At 41.3% G+C, this 24,118-nt stretch overlaps 1 protein-coding gene across 5 annotated transcripts in view; it reads left to right on the top strand.

The window, feature by feature from the left end:
• The window catches only part of DLC1 (DLC1 Rho GTPase activating protein), a 409,890-nt gene that overhangs the window by 170,766 nt on the left and 215,006 nt on the right, over positions 1 to 24,118 (top strand). For all 5 annotated transcript variants that reach the window (XM_090035987.1, XM_090035988.1, XM_090035989.1 and 2 more), the window contains one exon: positions 22,709 to 22,742. In XM_090035987.1, the coding sequence (XP_089892113.1) occupies positions 22,709 to 22,742 (34 nt within the window). The remainder of the gene's footprint in view (positions 1 to 22,708; positions 22,743 to 24,118) is intronic.

The following is a 24,118-nucleotide window of genomic DNA, read 5'->3' as shown; positions in this document are numbered from 1 at the left end:
TTGGCAGGCAGCCCACCAGGCACTCCCTGTGTGGGCATGGAAAAACAGATCAGGGCAGAGAGATCCATCAAACTTCCCAAGACAGACCTGCCGCTGGCAGGCAGAAATAATTGCCCAACTTTTCTGGGACTGCCCATACGTGAGAGAGGTGTGGAAGAAAGTCCCTGCGCTCATTCTGCTGGTGACAGGTTTCAGAACCCTGACCAGAGAAGCTGTCCTCTACAGGCACTTGACCAAACAGCAAGGGGCCCTGACAGCTCTCTTTGATCAGTTCATCTCCTGCTTCAAGTATGCCCTGTGGAAAGCCAGGAACTGGCTCATAAATAGATACTTGTGCCCCATGAGTAATATATATACTTGAGAAATATGATATTTACTTGAGGACTGTATTAAAATGGGTCTGAAACGTACTGATACTACAGAGAGTCAGAAGAGGATGGTGGGAAAGAAATGGCAAACCTCATATGGTGGAGAGGGGACTGGCATGAACTTTTTCAGAGACAAACCCTCTAAAAGAACAAGTAGTGAAAGCACTGGAATGGTTATGGGTGTGTGGTGCAAGCTGTGTAACTGGACTACAACTGTTTAACTGTCAAAGTATGTTTTGATCTTCCAAATGAACCATAGTGGTCACTTGGCAAGTTGTTAGGGGGGAGTGTGTGTGTATGTATGTATGTATATATGTATGTATGTATGTATATATTACACACAGCAAAAGCTGTGTTAACCAGCACTTTATTCGCTGAAAAACTCTATTAACCGGTATCCGAGGAATGCAGCAAAAGCAAAACCGGAAATACCACTTCCAGGTTTTGCCACCACTGCAAACAGAGTTCTTGCCACTTCTTTGGTCCACAGCCCAGGGCAAAGCAGCCTGCACAGGACCCCCTCCCCATCCCCCGGCACACTGATGCCAGGGAGTGCACCAGACGGTGCACATTTAATTAACCAGAAAATCTGATTAACTGGCATCTCCCATTCCCTGGGGATGCTGGATAAAAGAGCTTTTATCATATATATTTATAGTTGGGGGGAAAAAAGAACATCAGCATTTTTGGCAAGAGGAATGCTGTCCAAGTGCTGGCCTGGTACTGAGGCCCAATGCTCATTCCCTCCTAAAAGAGCAATTGCTCCTTTTTTTAAGAGCCACCACACAAAAAAAGGTTCCCATCAGCATGTTTGCCCAATATGGGCCCTCATGCTTAATGTTGGCTGCATTTAATCAACTTTATAGTTGGTTTCCATTACTGAGAACATGTTGCTTTTGGCAGCAGTTTAATGATAGTCAGTGTACATAATGATGTTTCTTCGGATGTGAATGTAAGATGAAGGGCTTTCTGTCCCATGCTGATCAAGGGGGAAAAAACTTGTATTCAAGTAAATATCATATTTCTCAAGTCTGTGGCCTTCTCTACAAAGATGAAGAAACTTCTGCTCTAAACAAGAGTTTAGTATCATAGTGGAGGTAGTGCTTTGTCAGAAATGGCCAGAGTTTTTTGGCTCAACTGCAGATAAACTGTGAGAGCATCAGCCTCCTCAGAGCATCTGCTCTTGATTCTTCTCATGGCCCAATAAAATAAAGCCACAAAATTATGTTGCTTACCAGAGAGTGCAAGCACTAAGCCATGCAACGAAACATAATTTATCTTCTGGAAAATTAGTTCCCATTGTCCAAGAGAAAGAAACAATCAAGTCCAGGTTCCACTTCTAACTACTGATGTCGTCCTAAAGAGTAGCCTGCCTGCAGAAACAAAAGATGATGAGTCCATGCAGTCTGAGAGCCTGGATTGGCCAGACCTCAGGCTCTCAGACTAGCTCCACAGATATTCAGCTGATGGGAACCAAAAGAACAGATCAGCATCACCTGTCTGAATAAGATACATGGTAATGCCCACTGAGTCCAGTCCCCCTCAGCACTGACTCTTTTTCAGGTCACGGTAAACCTGTGCACTGTACATTTCAATGTTCTCTTCACTCCCACGAGTTATGCCATTCTTTCATATTCATACGCCTTTTGCCAAATATGCTGATGCGTGGGGTTTTTTGCAAATATATACTTCTAACAACTGGCAAGAATCAAGCTTCAACAACTCAGAGCCCCCTCAGTTTAGGGGCTCCCAGCCAAGGGGGTACCCAGTGCACCCAGAGCTGGAGAACCATGGCAGGCATGATCACCCAGGCTTGGGGGTGCATGAAACCCCCAGGCCCTAGAGATTGTTACTGCCTTGATCTGTATACAGGTCCCAGGGTTTTAACAAACCTCTGAGATCTAGGGGATGCCTCGATCCCCAGTACATGTAGCACCCCTGCAGCTGGGAGCCCTGTTACTCCAGCCACAGGGGAAAAACCCTGTTATTCACGCAAATTAAAGCTCAATAGCAACCAACTATAAAGTTAATACACAGTTTCAAGGTCTAACTATAGCTGGTTGGATCATCTTATCATATTATAAGCACTCTGCACATGTAGCTGGTTTTAAGCTAATTGCAAAATTTACTGGTTAATTGTGCAATACCTCTAAAGTGTATATGAATAGTATTTTGTTATACAGCCAATTACTAATGTATTTTTCTCATTCTTATTTTTATGTGACACTAGCACCCCATTTCCTTGTTTAGACTGGGAACCCTTTCTTCTCAACACTGTGCACAAAGAAAATAGAAATAGACCTTGCCACTAATAACTTACTGTACCGTGTCCAATATAGTAAGACAATAATAGTACAATCTGTTTCAAATATACTGTATATTTTACTTGATGACATTTTTTATAAAGAATTTTTGACTCTATAAAACACAGTGATTCTTAAGATACACATTTAATGCATAAAAGATGACAAAGGGTAAAACCACTGGGGACTTCTGTCAATCATGTACAAATATTCCCAAGATATAAAGGCTTTAAGATAAAAATCACATCAGTAGATATTACATGATGTTGCAGCAAATGGGAAACATGAGATTTTAATTATCTTTTACTGCAATGCTATAGATTTGAGTGCCCTTTGGTTCTCAAGTTAACTCAGATTTGCCAGTGTTTCAGGTTTTATTGATGTGTTTGTTATTGCAATAGAGTTTTTAAGATAAACATTAGCTAAACAAATGACTCTTGAACTTGGGAAAAAGTTTTGTCTGTATAAATGAACCCTAATAGAACCTCTACTGATTGATGAAAAGCATTTGGTTTTTCATGTGCTTCCCCAATTTAAGTGCAATGTGTCCTATCTCAACTTCACTGTTAACCTTCCGAAGGCACTATATACATGTTTGAACTGCAAGATGCATCTATTCCATTCCTGATAACATATTTCCTCATGTTACAAGAAAAATAAGTTAACACCTCTTTCAAGTACAGTATATCCATTCTAGTGTTTAAGGTTTATTCCAAGGGGAACCACAGTTCAATATTAGCTAGTTTATTGTACCCAGTGAAGCAGTGGCAAGCATAAAAAAATCCATGTTTAACTTTATTTCAATCAAACTCATCTATTAACTTTTATATTAATTAACAGTGAATACATAAGGAAGCTGAAGTCCCACACTTCTTAATTTTTCTCATAATTCTCAATATTTATATTACAACACACTTATACTACAACGGTATGCAAAGTATAATAAGAACTAAAAGACATTTAAAAAGATGAATTTTCTACAATTTTTCAATCTATAAAGAAAAAAGTCTGAACTGCTTATTATGATCCAAGATATAGTCAAGGTAACAAAGTAGATAAGCTGGAGGGAGTCAGGCAGTTTCTCATTGATCCTCTTCTGTGTGGCCCGAATAGATGATAGAGCGTGTGAGGCCTTCCCTAATCTATATTACAGATGTTACATCTGTACTTGACCTGGCATCACTGCAGAGGATCGATGCAGTCATGCATTATGCCACCCTGCCACCACATCTAAACAGGCTGAGCAGATGAGTGGCATAGGGGGTGAGGAAGGTATGCTATACTCCCAACAGACAGATTTGTCTGGGAACCACCTCTAACTAGAATATGACCACTTTATACTACTGAGTGCCATGAAGTGGCTGAAGCAGACCAAAGACTCCAACTCTAATGTGGATGAAATGTAAGAGGGAAAGTTGCAGCGTTCAAGCAAACTGCCAGGCATGTGGTGCATTAGTTCAGTGTTGTTAATGTTGTACTTAGCTATAAATGGAACTCACAGCTCTCTTCTGAACTACTGTTAATTTCATTTTCAGCTGAGTTAATCACCATTATCTTCTTGTTGCTTGGCTTTTAATAGCCCTATAAAATATGTATGTGTTGCCTTCTCTTCAGTTTTTATTGATTTTTTTTTTAAACCTTCTAAAAGTATTCTCCTATCTAGATAAAATCCCATTCCCTTCCTGTGTTTATAGGAGGCCAAAGAACAGGGCAGCAAATGGCTTGTTTTCCCCATAAGAATTTTCAAAGTTTTGAAATTTTTTCTTATTCCAGACCAGAATGAAAAGTCAAAATCTTGAATCTACAAATTGAAAAAAAGAAAAGCTCATCAAAAACTTTAAATAAAATTAGAATTCTTCTTGGTTCACCTCTTTTAATTTTTATTACATTATTATAAACTAAATTATTTTCTGCCAAAAAATGTCTTCAAACCCTCAAATGGGAAATTTTCCATCAAAAAAAAAATCAAAATAAAATGTTCTTGCAACTTCAAAACTTTCTACAAAAGTTTTTCTACACAGGCAGTCAGAATTGATCCTTCCACACTGAAAGTTTCAATGTTGATAATTTTTTTTTCTGGCAAAAGAATTAAGTGCTTTGCTGGAGTGTTGTCACAGTCCAGTCCGTTTTGCCAGAGTAAGGCTGATAGAACTTTCCTAATTTCATATTTATTTAAGAGTTAATAGATTTTAAGGACAGGTGAAACAATTTTGATATTCTCCTCTTGAAAACAGGTCACAGAACTTAAGCCAGTGGTTATTGCATTCAGCCAAACACCTCATCAAGCTACAGCATATCTTTTAGAAAGATATCACATCTTGATTTCAATTTATTTCCCTTCTGTTTAATCTGTGAATCTTTTTTCTAGTTTGAGCTGTGCTGACTTCAACTTGCAGTTATTAGGTTTTGTTATGCCCTGATATAATAGATTAAGAGCTCTAGCATGGGATACCTTCACCTTGCCTAGATGATGGTAGATTGTAATCACCTTTTAGCTTTTTCCTCAGCTAGATATCTTGATCACTACAGGATAGTGGTTTGCTGCATATTTTGAAAATTCAGTTTGAAATATTTTGGAGGGTTCAAATACTATTACATAGATAAGACTAGAGGAAAGTGCCATAAAAAGACACAAATAGAAACAGTCTAATAAAAAGAAGCAGAGGAAAGTTGAAAAACAGGTACAAAAAGACTTTAAAAAATAACAGGAAGGGGGAGGGGAAATAAGAGTTAAGACTAAGTTATTATAATGGCTCTTTCTGTCCTGAAAATCTATCGTTCCGTTAAAAAAAAAAAATGTAAAACTAAACATACATATTGTACAGCATGTACTAGGCCTGGAGAGTGGGAGTTCTTCTATTCGTAATACAATATACCATTACCTAGAAAAAAATAAGGTTTATTTTTTTAAATCCCATCAGCCTTTGGGAATAATATGTGCAGATTGATTCCCATTATAGTAAGAACTTTTGCACTGCTGTAGTAGAAAAAATGGACCTTAATGGGATGTACCTTGTATTTTCATGGTAATGTAAGATAAAAGCATTTGTTCACATAAGAATGAGGCCCAGTGTTTATAATTACAGAAATAAAAGGTTTCATTTACAAATTAGTGCTGACAAAAATAGTTGGAAATATTTGTGTTCAGCAAAGTAATCTATCTGTGACTATTATAATGACTGGGCTTTCTCCTTCCATCAAGCCCCACTAGGATAGTATTCACCACACAGCGTTTTACTGTTTCATGGGTCTCTAAGCCTTGCTGTGCTTCCAGTGAAAAGGAAATGGGAGGCTTTGACATCTCTCTTGACTGTAGGCCTCTTACAGGCCTTTACAAATACAGATCTATGACCACACATAAGCAAATATGTATTTTTTCTTTTACTTGGCTGCAGAGTTTTTACTGTTAAACTAAAAGGAGGATTTGGGCTCTGTTAAAAGATGAAGGTATAGGGCAGTTTTCCATTCACTACCACATTTAGTAAACGAAGATGAAGAATAATAGAATAAATTCTGTGTAAAACCTAGGGAAATGCTTGCACTTCAAGAGGTATCAAATCACTGGCAGAAGTTTTCCAAAGTCTGTTGAAATGCATACTTGAGAAAATACTGGACAGCCGACAAAATAAGATGAAAAGGCTCTGTAAAATATCAATCACAGTTAGATGGCAGCAGTGCAAACGAGAAAATAATTACACTTGCTGCCTTGCTGAAAAAAAAAAAGCCAAGCAGTATAATTCTGAAAAAAGTGTTAGAGATTCAAATAGGGCAACAACTGTATGCATAAGCAGACAGACAAGCCACCTTGTGAAAGATTGTAAAGTTTGGTAATGTAGCATCATTGCTATTGATTTATTGGAGACCATAACGATAATAAAAAAGATGTAGCTAGATTATTATTTCAGGAATGATGTACTGTAATCACCTTTACTAGAATCTAGGCCAGTTAATATCAAATTTAGGGCTAGCAGTCTGTAGTTACACAGGAGTCAACAATAATGCAGCTGTAGAGGCTTCCTGAATGCCAGGGAACCTGTTAATACTGTTAGAAGCACAACACAGACCAAGGAGGTGTTTTTTACACTGAGAAATCCATTTCAATTTAAAATATAAAGGCACACATGGTTTATACCTCTCTTTTTGAAGTTAGCCTAATCTGGGAGGTACTGTATTGACTTCAGCTGGTTACACTGGGGGAAAGATTGCCTGTGACCTTTCTTTACTGGTGTTTTATGCCTAATACCTATCAAATGTAAAAAAAAATGAATAAAAACCCCCACCTTATTGCTATGAAAACAAAGGCAGACTGTGTTCAGGGCAACACAGTACTCCCACAAAGACTGCTACACACATTCACAGGACTACAGCTGAACTGTCACTTCTCTTAAAAACCTCGATTCACCTTTGCTCAGCCTAGGATTTAACTGGCTCTGAACCCCACAATTTGTTTTAAATTAATCAGAGAAAAAATAGGTCTGAATCTCCATTCTCTTACAGATCTGGGCAAACAATTTGGACACAACATTTTTCACTACAAACGTGCAGGTTTTTTGTCAACTGAAGCATATTCAAATGTATACAAATTTTGCCAAATTATTTCAGTCTAGAAGACAATTTTGTTTTGCTGTTTTTAAAAATAAAACTTTTCAATTTTGCCATTCAAAGCAGTGTTCCATTTTGATAATTACCTCACTTCCTTGGAAAAATTTAAATGGCTCAAAACATTTTCTTTTGGGTCAAATATAATATTTTGTTCAATACAATATTTTTTTAATTTGCCAGCATTTTAAAAAAAAAGGTTTGTTTCATATCAAACCAGATCTTTTTCTTTCATTTTTGCAGTATAGCTGTTAAATCAGAAAGAGAGAGAAATACTATTATGTATAGGACATATTTATATATATAGTATATATGTGACATATATCTCATATACATGCAAAAATTACCTATATCTAGATATCAGTTCTTCCAACATCCCTCCCATCTTGCACTTTGTATACTCATTTATGCCTATTCAATGAAAAAGCAAATTAAGTACAAAAGGGAGTCAAATCCAAATACTAGCATTTTATCTCCCTCTTGCAGTCAAGTGTGACAAAGCTGTGGAGAACCAGATCCAATACAGTGCATATGCAGTCACTCCAATTCAAAGGCATTTCAAAATCAGCATTTCTAAGGGTTACAGCGTCCTGTCCAATGAATGAAATCTAAGCTGTATTTTTTATAGCTGAGGGGTTTTATATGCCATCTACACTTCTTTAGCTGGTTGCCTACCTAAAATTGCCATTTTCTTTTTGCTTGTATGTGGTAGCAGAAAGTAAAACTTATTAACAAAAAATTACAGTGGATATTTTAAGCATTTGGGGATTTTTTTTGTTTGGACCTAGTTGCTGAAACCAAACAGTCAGAGGTAGCAAAGTTTAAAAGAAGAAGTTAAAAAACAAAAAGGTGTGACTAGATCATGTGGAAGTTATTAGGAACTCCTTTGTTCCATCAAGAGTGAGGAGTTAAGGATAATGTGAAGTTACAGCAGACCCATCTGGCCTAACAGAAAATACGATTTAATTGCTCCATTGCCAGAAATGTTAAATCACTTCCTGGGAATGCAGTTCATTGAAAACATATGGAAATCATTGAAGAAGGTCACCAATGAATTCAAAACTGTACTTAAGATGAGAGCATTTCTTATAAGTAACAGTAAGTCACATTTTCCCACTGGGTATCATGCAAGCAAAATATGTAGCTGTATTAACAAAAAACTAAACCTTAGCAGAAGTGTCGGAGAAATTGCTGGATCCAGAGTTCTTCACTTATGCATTATTTTACATTTTAGGGAAATAGTATACTCATTTGGGATTTTGTCTTCTGATGTTAAGAGGTGAAGAAACACCATAACAGAATTTCTGTTTGTTTTACCTCCGTAACAAGAATAAAGAGCAAAGCATCTCTGTCTAGTAGAATGACATTACAATTAAATAATATGTCATTAATTTAGAAGGAGACAAAGGACTTTAGAAAAATATGAACCAAAATGTATCCTAAAAAAACATGCTTGATCTAAATTAAATAATTTGTTTCTTTTTTTAAAAGAAACCTGTTTACTGTGAGATTATAGTGAACTATTTTAAGGCATAAACTTGATATAATCTGTTACTCTAAATAAACAAAAACATGCTGATCAATGATCAACATCAAAATCAACATGATGATCTTAATTTTAACTAGGTAGAAGGGGCTGCTTATTTAATTATATAAATAATGGAGGGAAACATATTTAGCTTTTGAGATGTAGCATAACATTCAATATGTCATAATGACAGGTGCTGCATGAAGTGTCTATGTTATTTTCAGTCTTTACTAGTGAGTGCAAATGTGTGCATATTCCCAATTTCCATTGTGCAGAAAAGCTTTTGCTTTCCTTATATTTGGTTTTATTATTTTCTTCATCTACACTAGTTCATACGAAGTTGAGAAATTGATTGGAAGTTGTAAAGCAATGGAGCTTTGTTCCCTTCTGTCAATCTACAAACAAAATCAAATAGCAGAGACTGAGGTCTGCTAATGCTAAAAATGTGAAGGACATGGGGCAGATTGTCAAAAGTATTCAGTTACCTGAGGATGAAGACATGGGTGACTAGTGCCGCCTTAGTCAGGGGGAGCATGTGCCTCCCCCAGTGACCAGTCAGCAGTGACTGGGGGGGGCATTGCTGATCATGCTGACTGGGGAGGCGGGGTCCCCCATGGCAAAACTTACCAACCGGTCAGCAGCCACACTGCTCCCAAAAGTGGCCACGGCACTCCCAGAAGTGGTCGTGGGGCTTTCAGAAGCATCCACGGCCTACATCCAGCACTCACACTACCCAGGCTCACAGGAAGGCACCAGCACTGCCACCTGCCCCCCCGTTGGTCACCTAAGCAGGGAGCATGGCCTGACAGGGGGTGCACCAGTGCTCTCGGGGTGCATGTGCATCCCCGTGTACCCCCTACACTTTGCCACTGGATGAAGATATTACTTTAATGGGATTTCCAGAAGTGCTTAGCAATTGGTGAGATAAAATTAGTTATAGACTTTATACTAGAACTTCCAAAAAATAGTAGGCACTTATTTTCATCATTAGGCACAGCAGGGCCTTTGAAAATCTGGCCTTTGGTGACAGGAAACAATCTGTCAGTTTATAGAATCATACAAGGTTAGGGCTGGAAGGGACCTCAGGAAGTCATCTTGTCCAACTCTCTGCTCAAAGCAGGACCATCCTCAACTAGGTTATCTCAGCCAGAGCTTTGTCTAGTCAAGTTTTGAAAACCTCTGAGGATGGAGCTTCCACCACCTCCCTAGTTAATTTGTTGCAGTGTTTCACTATCTTCCTAGTGAGAAATTTCTTCCTAATATTTAACCTAAACTTCCCTTGCTGCAACTTGAGACCGTTGCTCCTTGTTCTGTTATCTGCCACCACTGAAAACAGTCTAGCTCCATCCTCTTCTGAACCCTGCTTTCAGGTAGTTGAAGGCTGCTATTAAGTCCCCTCTCGGTCTCCTCTTCTCTAGACTAAAAAAGCCCAGTTCCTTCAGTCTTTCCTCATAAGTCATGTGCTCCAGCCCCTTCACCATTTTTTTCTCCCTCTGCTGGACTCTCTCCAATTTGTCCACATCCTTTCTGTAGTGGGGGGGCCCAAAACTGAACACAGTACTCCAGATGTGGCCTCAGCAGTGCTGAACAGAAGGAAATAATCATTTCCCTGGACCTACTGGCAACACACTTACCAACAAGGGCACACTACTGGCTTTAACTACAGTTAGTATTTCATTGGTTTAATATATCACTTAACTTTAAAGGCAAGTGATATATTGTTTTATTTTATTTTAACTGTTGCAAGTCATTATACCTCATGCAAGTTATATCTACACTGTGTGGGCTGATGCCACTTTAATTTTGGTGGCATTACTATGACAGGTAGACTTGCTGGTGCAGAGGCAGCTCTACTAGCAGAGGTTTTTCTGTTTGCCAGAGTTACAGCAGTTCCAAGAAACGCAATAGCTCTGTTAGCACAATTGTGCCAGCAGAGTTGGATCTCCATCAGGGTCTGGGTATCAAAGCTATGTCAGCTCTAGAAAGAGATCTTTTCAAGTCACTAGAGCCATAGACAGAAGTTATATTTTTTGCACGATTGGCCCCATGAAAGAGCTCTACAGCTGTGCCATGACAAATGTGCATGGCTGCAGACCACTTTAAAACTGGCCCATCATGCAACTAATTAACCCTCATCTGATCAGAGATCAGATAAAGGTGCTCCACCTCTGAGTGCCTTAGGAAATTTCTGTTCCCTAGGGTCATTCAATTTGATTTGGAAAGTTCCAATTCAATTTGGAGGGATTAAAGGGTCTTCTGATTTAATTTGGATTTGGAGATTCAGCCACTGAATTAGGCCAAATCTCCACTGAAGTGAATTAGGGACCGCAGCTTCATATAGCCCTAGTAATAAACATGAACAAATTTAAGGATGTAAACATCAAGGATTGTGAGGGATTGTTTAGGCTGGTACAAGGAGTTATAATTAGAATAATCAGACTGAAGTTAGGGGCTTGTCTATGCAGGAAACTTACTATAAGATAAACTATATTATGAAGTAGCAGGGCATTTACTTTTTTGCAATAATTCCCATGTGGACATTCTTAATGTGTGCTAAATATGAGGGAATAATCCAATTTGAAACTGTAAGCTACTTTGCCTAAAGGCATTCATAGTGCACATGAAAAAATATTCACATAGAGAGTTAGTTTGGAGGAGCTAATGGGCTATAAAATCATATTTACCCGTAAGTTTGCCTGCAAAATAACTTATCTATCCAGAAAGACTTATGAAAAATAAAATTCTGAATATCAGAATTACTTCCTGGTATATTTAATCATGGAATAAGTTTACTAGGGAATATGTCCACCCGTCCCTCAGCATACGTTTTCATTTAATTTCTAGGAATAACAGCTATGACTGAGAGTAGGTTCAGGCTGGACATCAGGAAGCACTTCATAGTCGGGCAGCTGGGATCTGGAACCAACTTCCAAGGGAAGTGGTGTTCACTCCTACCCTGTGGGTCTTCAAAAGGAGGCTAGATAGACACCTAGCCGGGGTCGTTTGACCGCAGCATTCTTTCCTGCCCATGGCAGGGGGTTGGACTTGATGATCTGCTCAGGTCCCTTCCAACCCTACCATCTATGAAACTATGAATTTACCTGCTTGAAATGTATTTATTTACATGTATAAAAATACCTTACTATATCTTTCTGCATACTCTAGATGCTTTGAACGTATTCAGGAACATGACATATATTACATTTAAGTACAGTAGTAATATCTGCCATGGAGAGTTTATAATTTGCATTGCAAAGTTTGTCCCCTCGATTACTTCTCAGTACAATGCCTAAACAATGAAGACATAATATTGAATTGGTTGCTATGTGCTATCATAGAAATAAATAGCAGTAAAAAATAAATGGTGGAACTCCCTTTACCTAAAGCATTTAAAAGTGGAAAAAACACTGGTGACACTTCATGTTAAGGGTAACTTAATGCGTAACTATAAAGAAGTAATGAATGACTAACTTTTTAATAAATGTCATTATATAGTCCAACAGATTGCTATGGCTATGACTTACTCCCTTCTATAACATTTTCTACTAAAAACCATCACACTTGTTACATAAAACAGTAGTCTTATCAAAAACAAATAACTTTTGTCATTAACTTAATACATAGTACAGTTTCATCCCTCACATCTGTAGTATTAACCCCTTGTAAACTGTTTTAAAATTACTGTTTTGTAGTTGTTGTCATTATTGTTATTACATTATTGGCTGGATACCCCAACTTGGATCAGAACTAAGATATGTTGAGACAGTCATATAATGAAAGACAAAATCTCAAGTAAAGAATGTATCAAAGGAGAGGCAACAGGGGCACAAAAAGGAGATGTGACTTGTCCAAAATCATGGAACAAGTTAGTTCTCCTGGACCAGCAGCATGCAGAACTGGGAATAGGTCTTGGACTTTCTGATACCCAACTTATAGTCCTATCCACTGAACCAAAATGTCTCTCAATTACTTACTAATGTACCAAAAATTAAAATTGTGAATAAAAGGATGTTGTAGGGAACAGTTATATACTGATAGAGGGATAGCTGAAATCACAGGTCATCTTTTTCCATTGTGACTTTATGGCTATGATTATATGGGTAGTAGGCCTGTGCGAAGCAGCAAATATTTGATTCAGATTCAGCTGGTTCAGAAGGACAGTGATTTGATTTGGTGATTTGAGTTACTGTCCCGATTTGATTCAGCCGATTCAGATCCAAAGATTTGGCACTGATTCAGAGATTTGGCCATAGACTAAACAGAAATCAGTCCTTGAGGACACTGGACACAGCTGCGGAAGGGGTGTGAAGGGGGCAGATCAACACCCCCACAGCGAGGGAGGGGTTGGGGTTGGGGTTGGGGCTGGGACAAGCTGCCCAGCTGGGGTGGGGGGGCATGAGACTCAGGGACAGGGGCTTCTGCCACTGCATGCTACCAGTTCAGGACAGCATGGGAGCGGGCATGTGGCCCTGGATCTGCGTGCAGAGGGGCTGAGCCAGGCTGTGCTCTGGACAGGCAGTGGAAGGCTCTGGGACTGGGGACTGTGCCCTCTCACTGCTCACCCAGCCTCCCCATGCCTCCCAGACAAGCCACAGCTTCACCCCATCTGGGCAAACAGTGGCAGGGCATAGGGGCAGGCATGTGCACCCAGATAAGAGTGGGGCCAGGAGTAGGGGCTATGGGGAATTTTAGGGTGACTGCAGGCCCCCCATAGCCCCCAATCCACTGTGCTCTGTGGTCTGCAGCTGGGGATAGCCACCCAGAGTGCAGCCCTGGCTCCGCCTACCTGGCAGAACACAGCCTGGCAGCAGGCAGATGGGGATAGCCTCCTAGAGTGCATCCTGGCCCAGCCTACCCCACGCAGATCTGAGGTCACATGCCTGCTCCAATGCCTTCCTGGGCTGGTGGCACATAGTGGTGGGAACCCTCCCCCCGGAGTCCTGCACCTCCCCACTTGGGAGCTTGTCCTAGACCCAGCTCCAATCCCTCCTTCACTGTGGGGGCATTGATCCCACATGCCCCTCCCCCCCCGCCCACCACATCAGACTTACCAGCTGGAGGCAGCTGTGTTCAGCATTCTCAAGGACTGCTGCCTGTTCGGTCATGGATGAATCTCTGAATTGGTGCCAAATCTTTTCCAAATCAATTCAGAGGCTTCTGATTCATTTTGGAGCCTTTTATGGGTCTCCCAATTTGATTTAGATTTGGAGATTCGGTTGCCAAATTGGGCCTAATCTCCTCTGAATCGAATTGGCTACCAAAGCTTCTCACAGCCCTAGTGGGTTGGTATTCAATGCTAGCCCAATACTCTGCATACGAGTCTTGCTGAGGATAAGAACTGACAGTAAGTGACTTAGGGAAGAGGAGCATGGAGGGTAAATGTTTTCTCTTTTGTGTTGAATCTGTTATAGCAAAAGCTGGAGAAACTTCATGGACATGTCTACATGTGCATTTATGCCTGCTTAAAGTTACTGCGCAATAAGTTACTGTGCAGTAAATGGGAATAGGCTGGCATCTACATGTGCAAGTGTTAAAGCCTGTTAATACTGTTTGTGCACTGACTTGGGACTAAAAGTAGTCCCAAGTCAGTCCACACACATAGTGTTACTGCACAGTAAGATCTGCTTCACAGAGCAGGTAGTCCTTTAACAGAAAGCCTACTTGAGCATTACTGTGCAGTAACTAATCGGGCATAAATTTGATATCTGCATGATGATGATGCAGGTGTCAAATTTACACTCAAGTCACAATAAGTCAGCATATTTACTGTGCAGTACAGGTGTGCACATGTAGATGCATACCTGTAATTTCAGTTACTGTACAGTAAGTGTGCACGTGTAGATGTGCCCAATAAATCTTATTTTTAGACAGCTTGTAATACAAATAAATGGTCTGAGGAGGTGCTATTTTATTTTGTTTTGTCTTGGTTTTATTCTGTTGAGAATGAAATTGGTACTGCAAAGTTTCTTGACAAATGCAATTTCTTTTTTGATTTAAATGTTTCTGAAACACCTCTTTGAAGTGGCATTGAATTAAGAGCAAAAAATGGGCTGTTTCATCAGATGTAGTTAAGATATTAAGTCCTCTTTTACCAGCTGCATGAATTATTTTAACAAAACCACAACCCAGTAAACTTTTTTGGCTGGCTTTGAATTTTCTTACGAACAGAAGCTCAGTGCTAGCAGACTGTAGCACCCAGTCACCATCTATATGTGCATTGTGGTGCACTAAATAACTCTGTCATAGGATATTACTTATGTTAGGCAATACTATCCTACAGCAGAATTAATTAGTTTACTGAGGCCTAATAGCACTGAGTGTGTAGACAGTGATGCTTTACTGCACAGCTAATTAGTCAGCTCTGCAGTAAAGCACACATGTTGCTGTGCCCAGAGTATAGTTGAAGCCATTTAAGATGGATTATTATCATATGGCAGTTACTGTATATTGTATGTAATAATTTTTAGCATATATACTTTCCTATAGAAAAAGACAAGCCAAGAAATCTCATCAAAAAATAACAAGCAACCAAAAATAAGTTCAAAGTTGAGCTTTTCAAAGCAGTCTATTCCAGACTTCATGTCTTCCCAATTTTCCTTTTACTTTTTTAAAAAATAGATATTTAACACCACTACTGAGATTTTAGAAAAATATGTCAACTTCAGTTATAGGGTCAGAAGGCTTTACAACTGGCTGACGTAGGAATTTTTCCTGAATCGGGACTGTTATATTCTGCCACTTACAGAAAAGAGTGAGAGTGATGTGGAAATGACTTCTTAACTACACTGGCAGTTCTGCATACCCAATATGATTTTTAAATTGAAGACATAATCCATCTTTCTGTTGCAATATTTGAGATGGTCTTAAATATTATGTATACATTTGTCAAAAAAAGCTGAGGCATAACAAAATACATGATACTGTTCTGAGATTCTCTTGATTTTAAGGAAAGCAAAATCAAGTGATTAAATGAAGATCAATTGTGGCATGTTAAACCCCTCCCCAAATTACTAGTTAATTCTTTTTTTCAGTGAAACTCTGCATTTGCATCAACACCTCTTGAAGGTGCAAATCTCTGTCCTGTGTTGCCTCTGTTGGGTGAAGGATCAGCTAGGCTGATCCCTCCTCAGAGGCACATGGGTGAGGGACAGACATTCAAAAAGCCTGAGCCTGGATTGATTCAATCTTTGCAGGTTAGTTTAATCTGTCTAGACTGAATCAGTTTGTAACTGCACAGACATCATCTATGGACTGAAAAAATGCAGGCACGTGCCTACAGTGGCTCAAGCTAAAAACCAGGAGGGTGCTAGAGCAGCCCTCTCTTCCCTTCAACAGTGCTCAGCTGAGTGGGGCATGGCCAGACCTCAACAGGATGCTCTGATTAAGGAGGGGCTCCCCCCACTTGATAACAAAGCATTTATCAATTCTGTTATCAGCATTTAGCACCCCATCAGAAAACAAAGCTTCTCTCATTAGTTCCAGCTCTTCTTAAACAACTTTTTCCAAGGAAAGGAATATTTCAAGGAAGGAGTTACCAGCTGCCTGTTGATTAGCTGCAAAAAGCCCTAAGACACTGTCCTGTCTGCCTTTGTCCTGCCATGGACACCTCTAACCATTAGCTAGCATACCACATGCTGACTACAGTCTGTGCTGTGGGAGAGAGGAAAGAAGGACTTCTGCTTGAATAGCGAGGTGAGGCGGGGGGGGCAGGAGAAGCCAAGCAGACTCTGTTGTGTTTGCAAAATCTCTGCTGGAGCTCCAGGCAGGGAGCAGAGGGGAGGAGCCAGCCCAGCTCTCTGGAGCAGAGAACCCCACCCAGCCCAGAGAGCATGCCAGGATGCTGGGGGCTCTGATTTATCTTAAACCAGGAAGGGGTCTGGGACAGACATTACATAAACCGGTTTGAGCCAAATCAGTTGAGTCTGATCCTACATTCAACCAGGTTTATCTCAAATTGGTTTCAGCCAGTTTAAAACTGGTTTATATACATTGAATGTCTGTTCTGTTACAGGTTTAAACCAGTTTCTGATCACTTAAACCAGTTTATGTGTAATGTCCATTTCTAGTCATGGAGACAGTGGGATTCCAGAACTTTCTTCCTACAAAGCTTGATGGCTCATCAGTTAAAGTATTAGCTGATATTTGAAACATCTCACTGACCTTAGCTGTAGACACAGTGACCCACAGGCATCACTTTACATCGCTGCAGCAGCATAGGTCCACCTAGTACATAGGGGAATTGAGGCAGTTTAAATGGGAGGGTAAGACAGTAGAAATACAAGTGGCTCTTGATCAGTGTGGAAGCTGGTCAGCTGTGACATGCATCATTCTTAAAGGACTGAGGCAGGGGTTCTCAAATTGTGAGTTGCAACCTCCCGGAGGGGGCCTCAAACTTCCCAGGCAGTATGTGCAGAAGTGGCATGGAGTGGTGGATGGCAGTGGCTGCTGCCACGTGTGAGCTCTCAATTCCCTGCTACTGCCATCCAGCACTCGAGGTCACAGTATCACAAAGTTTGAGAACACCTGGACTAAGGCATAGCAGTAGCAGCAGCAAAGAGGCTTTGATTCATGGCATTGCATCTGCAAATTGTCATTCAGTGGAGGGATAAAGGTGACCAGCTATTAACTGGGCCTGTGCCCATCCTGGCTCGGAAAAGCTAGCTGGGGGAGACTGGGGCCATTACTTTGGGGGGGTTATATCAGCGTCTCCCTTTGGGACAGCAGAGTACCAAATACTCTTAAGTTTTCAATTATCCAGACCCTTTTCAAGTCATCACTTAATTCTGATTCCCCATCCATTTATTACTCTGTCTTCAACCTCCCCTATTTGGAGAAGGTCATTGAATGGGTACTTGTTTAACAACTCCAGGCACATCAATATGCCATCAGCTCCTCGACCCTTGTCAGTCTGACTTTCATCTTGTATATAATACAGACACTGCTCTCATAGCATTGGTCAATGATTTTCACCTGGAGATCGACAGGAAAACTGTGCCCCATAGATCTTACTTAATTGTTGTGACCTTTGATACAATTGACCATGAGATTATGTTAAAGCATTTACTTTACCTGGTGGGTATTTGCAGACAGCTCTAAATTGACTCTACTCTTTTCTATCAGGGAGATCTCAGAGTGTGATGATGGGTAAGTGTTCATCATTCCCTTAGGACCTTTCCAGTGGAGTCCCCCAGGGATCTATCCTGTTGCCCCTCCTGTTTAATATGTATATGAGGCCACTGGGAAAGATTGTGCAGAGATTTGAATGAGTATGCTGATGATCCCCAGCTCTACTTCTCTTTTGACCCTAGCCCTGCAGGCCTCTGTCCTTTCCAAGTTCCTGGCTGCAGTTAGGGACTGGATGCAGATGAACCAACTGAAACTGAATCCAGACAAGGCAGAAGTGACAGTGGTGGGCAGACCATATAACCTAGAACACCTATTATTAATGGGATTTTGCCTCCCCTTATTACACAGTTCATAGCTGTGGCAGGGCATTGGTTGTGCCTACCACTTAAAGGGCCCAGCCAAGTAGCCAGCAGGTGCTTGATTGCGGCGGCCATTTTAGAGCTCTGGCCGCCTATATAAAGAGACAAGTTCACTGCTGGCAGGCCAGGCAGAAACAGCGCCTGGCTGCAAGGCTGTGTGCAACACCCTGGATGTAAAGGCAGGATCTGTAGAGGATGGTTTAGAGGCTCCTGGTCCTGGGAATGACCTAAAACTGCCCCCTGCCAGGAGTGGGTGGCCTGGTGGGGCTCCCAGTGGTGTGGGAGCCTCCAGGAAATGCCAGGCCAGTTACCACCCCAGTGAAAGGTGATTCAAGGCACCTTAATAACCTAGCTCCCACAACTGGGTGGGTTACCCTCTATTAGGGTCCAGAAGGCAGATCCAGGAGAGAGAGTGGAGCTATAGACTCAGAAGCCTGATTTGAAATCCCTTGACTGGTCAATGCTGGGGCCAGGACCAGAAGGGTCAAAGGGCCAGGGGCCCACTATGAGGGAAGGCCTGGGGTTCTGACTGGCCTGGAGGTGAGGCCAGGGCCTGTGTAGCCAAAGGTCCAAGGAGGACCACACCCATAAGGGGAACATCTCAGGGAGCTAAGTTGCCCAGAATGAAGGCAGAGTAGGCTGCTTGAGTGAAGGGATCCAGTTGAGGTCCAGACCAAAGGATTCAGGGGGCCCAGAGTGGGGCCAGTGACATTAACAACTGTGGATGCCACCTGCAGAGCTTGGGCTCCGGTGTAGGGGAGGAACGGAGCCACAGATAGCACCCTCTGGCATTGGGGCAAAAAAATGGGCAGCCTTCCACCTAATTAACATCCTAATTAGATAACAACAAGGCATGGCAAGAGAGAAGCTGGGCGGTTGGCCCAGAAACAGGTGGGTGGACCACTGGTAGACTGGTCCCAAGAAGGCCCCCCTGTTACTATTGTAGGGGGCCTTCTCGGGACCAGTCTACCAAAGACTTAGGGTGCTCCTGGATCCTCTGCTCCACTTGGATCTTCAGGTGACAGCCTAGGGACACCTTTCACCGACTCTGTCTGGTAAGATGGCTGTAACTCTTTCCTTCACACTGATCTGGCCACCATCATCCATGCCTTTGTAACTTTCAGGCCAAACTATTACAATTTGCTCTACATAGGGCTGCCCTAGAAACCCATCTAGAAGCTGCAGGTGATGCAAAACCCTCTTTCTGATTGGGCGGCTCACCAGAAGTACATAACTCCAGTGCTCAAGTGTCTGCATTAGCTCCCTTGTTGAAGCAGGCAAACAAAGTAGGATAAGGTGTTGTTTAGGGAGTCTCTGTTTTATCTTGATATGCCAGTACAATTTAAAGTTGTTTTGTTCTGTCACTCTTTTCATAGTTTCATAGTTGATAGGGTCAGAAGAGACCTAAGCAGGTAATCAAGTCCAACCTCCTGCCATGGGCAGGAAAGAATACTGAGGACAAATGACCCCAGATAGGTGATTGTCTAGCCGTCTTCTGAAGATCCCCAAGGTAGGGGTGAGAACTACTTCCCTAAGAAGTTGGTTCCAACTCCTAGCCACCCTGACTGGTTCCAACTCCTAGTCACTCATTTTCTGTAAAAATATTATTTATTTTTATTCATTCAGTTTATATACCGCCCTTCCTAACATGGTTTCAGGGTGACTTACAATAAGAAAAAAGAATTCAAAAGCAAGATGTGTTCAAATCAGCAGGTCCCAACGATCTCTACCCCAGAGTGCTGAAGGAACTGGCAGAGGTCATTGTGGGACCCCTGGCACAGCTTTACATGTACTCGTGGTGCTCTGGTGTGGTGCCAGAGGACTGGAAAATGGCAAATGTGGTCCCCATTTTCAAAAAAGCATGAAAGAGGACCCAGGAAACTATAGGTCCATTAGTTTTACCTTGGTCCTGGGGAGCTCTTTGAGAAAATTATCCAGGAGCACATCTGCGAGTGACCAGCAGGGGAGATTATGGTTAGAGGCAATCAACATGGGTTCATTAGAGGCAGCTCCTGTCAGACCAGCCTGGTTCCTTCTATGACCAGGTCACAAAAGCCCTGGATGCAGGTGTCGGGGTAGACATAGTCTTTCTGGACTTTAGGAAGGCCTTCAACATTTTTTTTCACCCCATCCTCATTAAAAAATTAGGCAACTGAGGTGTTGATACCTATGCAGTCAGAGGGGTTACAAATTTGCTGGAGGGCTGAACCCAGAGAGTGGTGGTGGATGGGTCATTTTCAACCTAGAGGGGTGTGGGCAGTGGGGTTCCCCAGGGCTCAGTCCTTGGGCCCCCACTGTTCAATATCTTCATCGGTGACTTGGATGAGGGGGTGAAAAGCACCTTGTTCAAGTTCACAGATGACAGTAAGATGTGGGGAGAAGTGAGCATGCTAGAAGAGATGGACAGGCTACAACTAGATCTGGACATGTTACAGAGGTGGACGAATGAGATTAGGATGGGTTTCGATACAGACAAGTGCAAGGTATTGCCCCTGGTGAGGAAAAACCAGCAGCATACCTACAGGCTGGGGAACTCCCTTCTAGTCAGCACAGAGGCAGAAAAGGATCTTGGAGTTGCTACTGATTCCAAGATGAACATGGGCCGCCAATGTGAGGAGGCAGTCAAGAAGGCTAACCACACTTTGTCATACATCCATAGATGCACAATGAGCCAGTCCAAGGAGGTGATCCTCCCCCTCTATGTGATATTGGTCAGGCTGGAGTTGGGGTACTGCATCCAGTTCTGGGTGCTGCACTTCAGGTGGGATGTGGATGGCATAGAGAGGGTCCAGAGGAGGGCCACTTACATCATCGGGGGCAGCAGAATAGGCCCTATAAGGAGAGACTACAGGACCCGAACCTGTTCAGCCTACACAAAAGGGGGCTGAGAGGAGATCTGGTGGCCACCTACAAACTTGCCAAGGGGGACCAGCAGGCAATAGGAGAGTCCTTGTTCCCCCAAGCACTACCAGGAGTTACAAGGAATAACGGTCAGAAGCTGACTGACTGTAGGTTCAAGCTAGACATCAGGAGGTGCTACTTTACAGTCATAGTTTCATAGTTGGTAGGATCGGAAGGTATCTGAGCAGATCATCAAGTCCAACCCCCTGTCCCTGTCTTCTAGCATGCTCACTTCTCCCCACATCTTACTGTCATCTGTGAACTTGAACAAGGTGCTTTTCACCCCCTCATCCAAGTCACCGATGAAGATATTGAACAGTGAGGGCCCAAGGACCGAGCCCTGGGGAACCCCACTGCCCACACCCCTCCAGGTTGAAAATGACCCATCCACCACCACTCTCTGGGTTCAGCCCTCCAGCCAATTTGCAACCCATCTGACTATGTAGGCATCAACACCTCAGTTGCCTAATTTTTTAATGAGGATGGGGTGAAAAAAAATGTTGAAGGCCTTCCTAAAGTCCAGAAAGACTATGTCTACCCCAACACCTGCATCCAGGGCTTTTGTGACCTGGTCATAGACGGCAACCAGGTTGGTCTGACAGGACCTGCCTCTAATGAACCCATGTTGATTGCCTCTAACTATAATCTCCCCTGCTGGTCACTCGCAGATGTGCTCCTGGATAATTTTCTCAAAGAGCTCCCCAGGACCAAGGTAAAACTAATGGACCTATAGTTTCCTGGGTCCTCTTTCATGCTTTTTTGAAAATGGGGACCACATTTGCCATTTTCCAGTCCTCTGGCACCTCGCCAGAGCACCACGAGTGCTTGTAAAGCTGTGCCGGGGTCCCACAATGACCTCTGCCATTCCCTCAGCACTCTGGGGTGTACATTGTCAGGAACTGCTTATTTGAACACATCTTGCTTTTGAATTATTCTCTTTTTCTTATTGTAAGCCACCCTGAAACCATGTTAGGAAGGGCAGTATATAAACTGAATGAATAAAAATAAATAATTATTTTCACAGAAAACGAGTTTAAAGAAATAAGAAACCAACAGTTAGAGAGGTGTCTTTTTGGGTCTGAACCACCTTCCAATAAAATCAGTGCCAGAATTCTTATTGAGTGAAAAGAATTTGGGCTTTTGCCCTCAATTTTTCAACTGTAGTTTGCGCTATTCCTGTCTTTCAGAATTAGTCAGCCATTTCCTACTGGATGTCTGTGACATTTTAATTTTACAGTTCATGTATTGCATTGGTATTTAGGTCTACATAAGATAAAGGCATCTTATTATCAGTATCATCATCATCCTCCCCTTTTCCTTTTTTTTAAAGCATTCATTTATGTCACAGTAGATTATAAGGCCACTGGAGAAGAGATAACTAATTTCTGTGTTATTGTACAGTGCCTACCGAAAGGAAGCATCAGTTCTGTTCAAACCCCTGAAATAGTGTCACAAAGTAATCAATTATATCCTTGCATTTAGTCTTGTATCTGCTCATAAATGCATCAATTCTTTTTTTTTCAGGCTATGCCAGTTATTTCAGAAAAGGAGAAGGCAGGTGAGTAAACATTCACTTGTTTTCTCTTCTTGTATTTGTTTCCTAGAATGCTGGCCTACTTATCCTAGTGGTAAAAGGCAAGCTTTAGCTAGGCTTTCTTTGCAATGTACAAGATTATAGACCTGACAAATCTCTAAATATCACTCTGTTTCCTGAACTGGATTTGTTTCTCTCTGTGCAAGAATCATATATCCTATGTGATACTAATGCAGATGCTTGAAGATGTTCTCCAAAGCATCAAGTGAAACTCCATTCATCCATTGTATGCCGGGTGTCAATTCTCTACTTTTAAAAGGCTTTATGATTTATCTGAAGTCTTGATTAACAAACAGGGAAGCATATAAAGCTGTTCATCTTAGCTAAGCAAGCAGGATTTTACACAGTACCTGGATTAGTACTGTCTGTACATTAGAATAACAGAGACTAGTGGTCTTCTGGGGTCTTTAATTGGAGTTTTGCCCTGTGTTATTTTGGAAAAAAACAATTAAGTGCCATTAGCATAGTAAGAGACAAATTTGGTATCAGTCTGGTATTTAGGTTCTTTGAATGTCATAACTCTTCTGATTTGATTAGGTGGTATGTATTAGAAGATATGCTTGCATATTATGAAATGATGTAATAAATACTAGAATGCATAATACACCAAATGATTTCTAGATATGTAGTGAAAAGTAGAATTCATAAAGGTTAGTTCCATCCTTTTTCCTGATTCTTCTGATTCTTTCTTGACTAGTATTAATTATAGGTTTGAGATGATTTTGCAGTGTTGATGTGAATGCTTAGACACTACTTGGCATTTGATTTTTCTCTGTTTATTTATGACAGTTCTTTAGCACTCCTGAGTGAGGCTGTTTCTTTTCTTGTGCTGGGTAAACAAGGGGGTAAACAAGGGGGAACAGTAAAATATGTGTGCATGCCTGTGTGTGCATGTGTGTGTACATACACACAAAATTCATGAAGCAAAATGTGCCCTCAAGCAAGCTGTTTCTCGGGTATTCACCAGCCATTTTCTTTGATGAAGTTCACAGTAATTCCCAAAATTCTGTTCAGTATTTAATAAGCCCATAATTTTCCAAATAAATAAAAGGCCCTATTTTTTTCTTTTTGCTTTCTAAACAGGCCATATTAAGATTGTTTATATTATATTTCAGGGAAGAAACTGATACCTGGTAAAATGATACCTATTCCTTATAGTATTTTAGAGACTGCTAACTCATTTCAAATGATCTAATAAGAAACCACAATATGACTTTTGTTCACTATCAGTACTTACTATGTAAAGCTATCAGATCACTCTAAAAGCCATTAAGAAATCCTCTAAATATGGGCACCCAGTACACATACAGAGTAGGTATTGTCCCCAGAAATATGCCCGC

The sequence above is a fragment of the Crocodylus siamensis genome, chromosome 2 (assembly GCF_052110815.1).
Source record: "Crocodylus siamensis isolate JL-2025a chromosome 2, ASM5211081v1, whole genome shotgun sequence".
Classification (NCBI taxonomy): Eukaryota; Metazoa; Chordata; order Crocodylia; family Crocodylidae; genus Crocodylus; species Crocodylus siamensis.
This window is presented reverse-complemented; position numbering and strand designations above follow the sequence as displayed.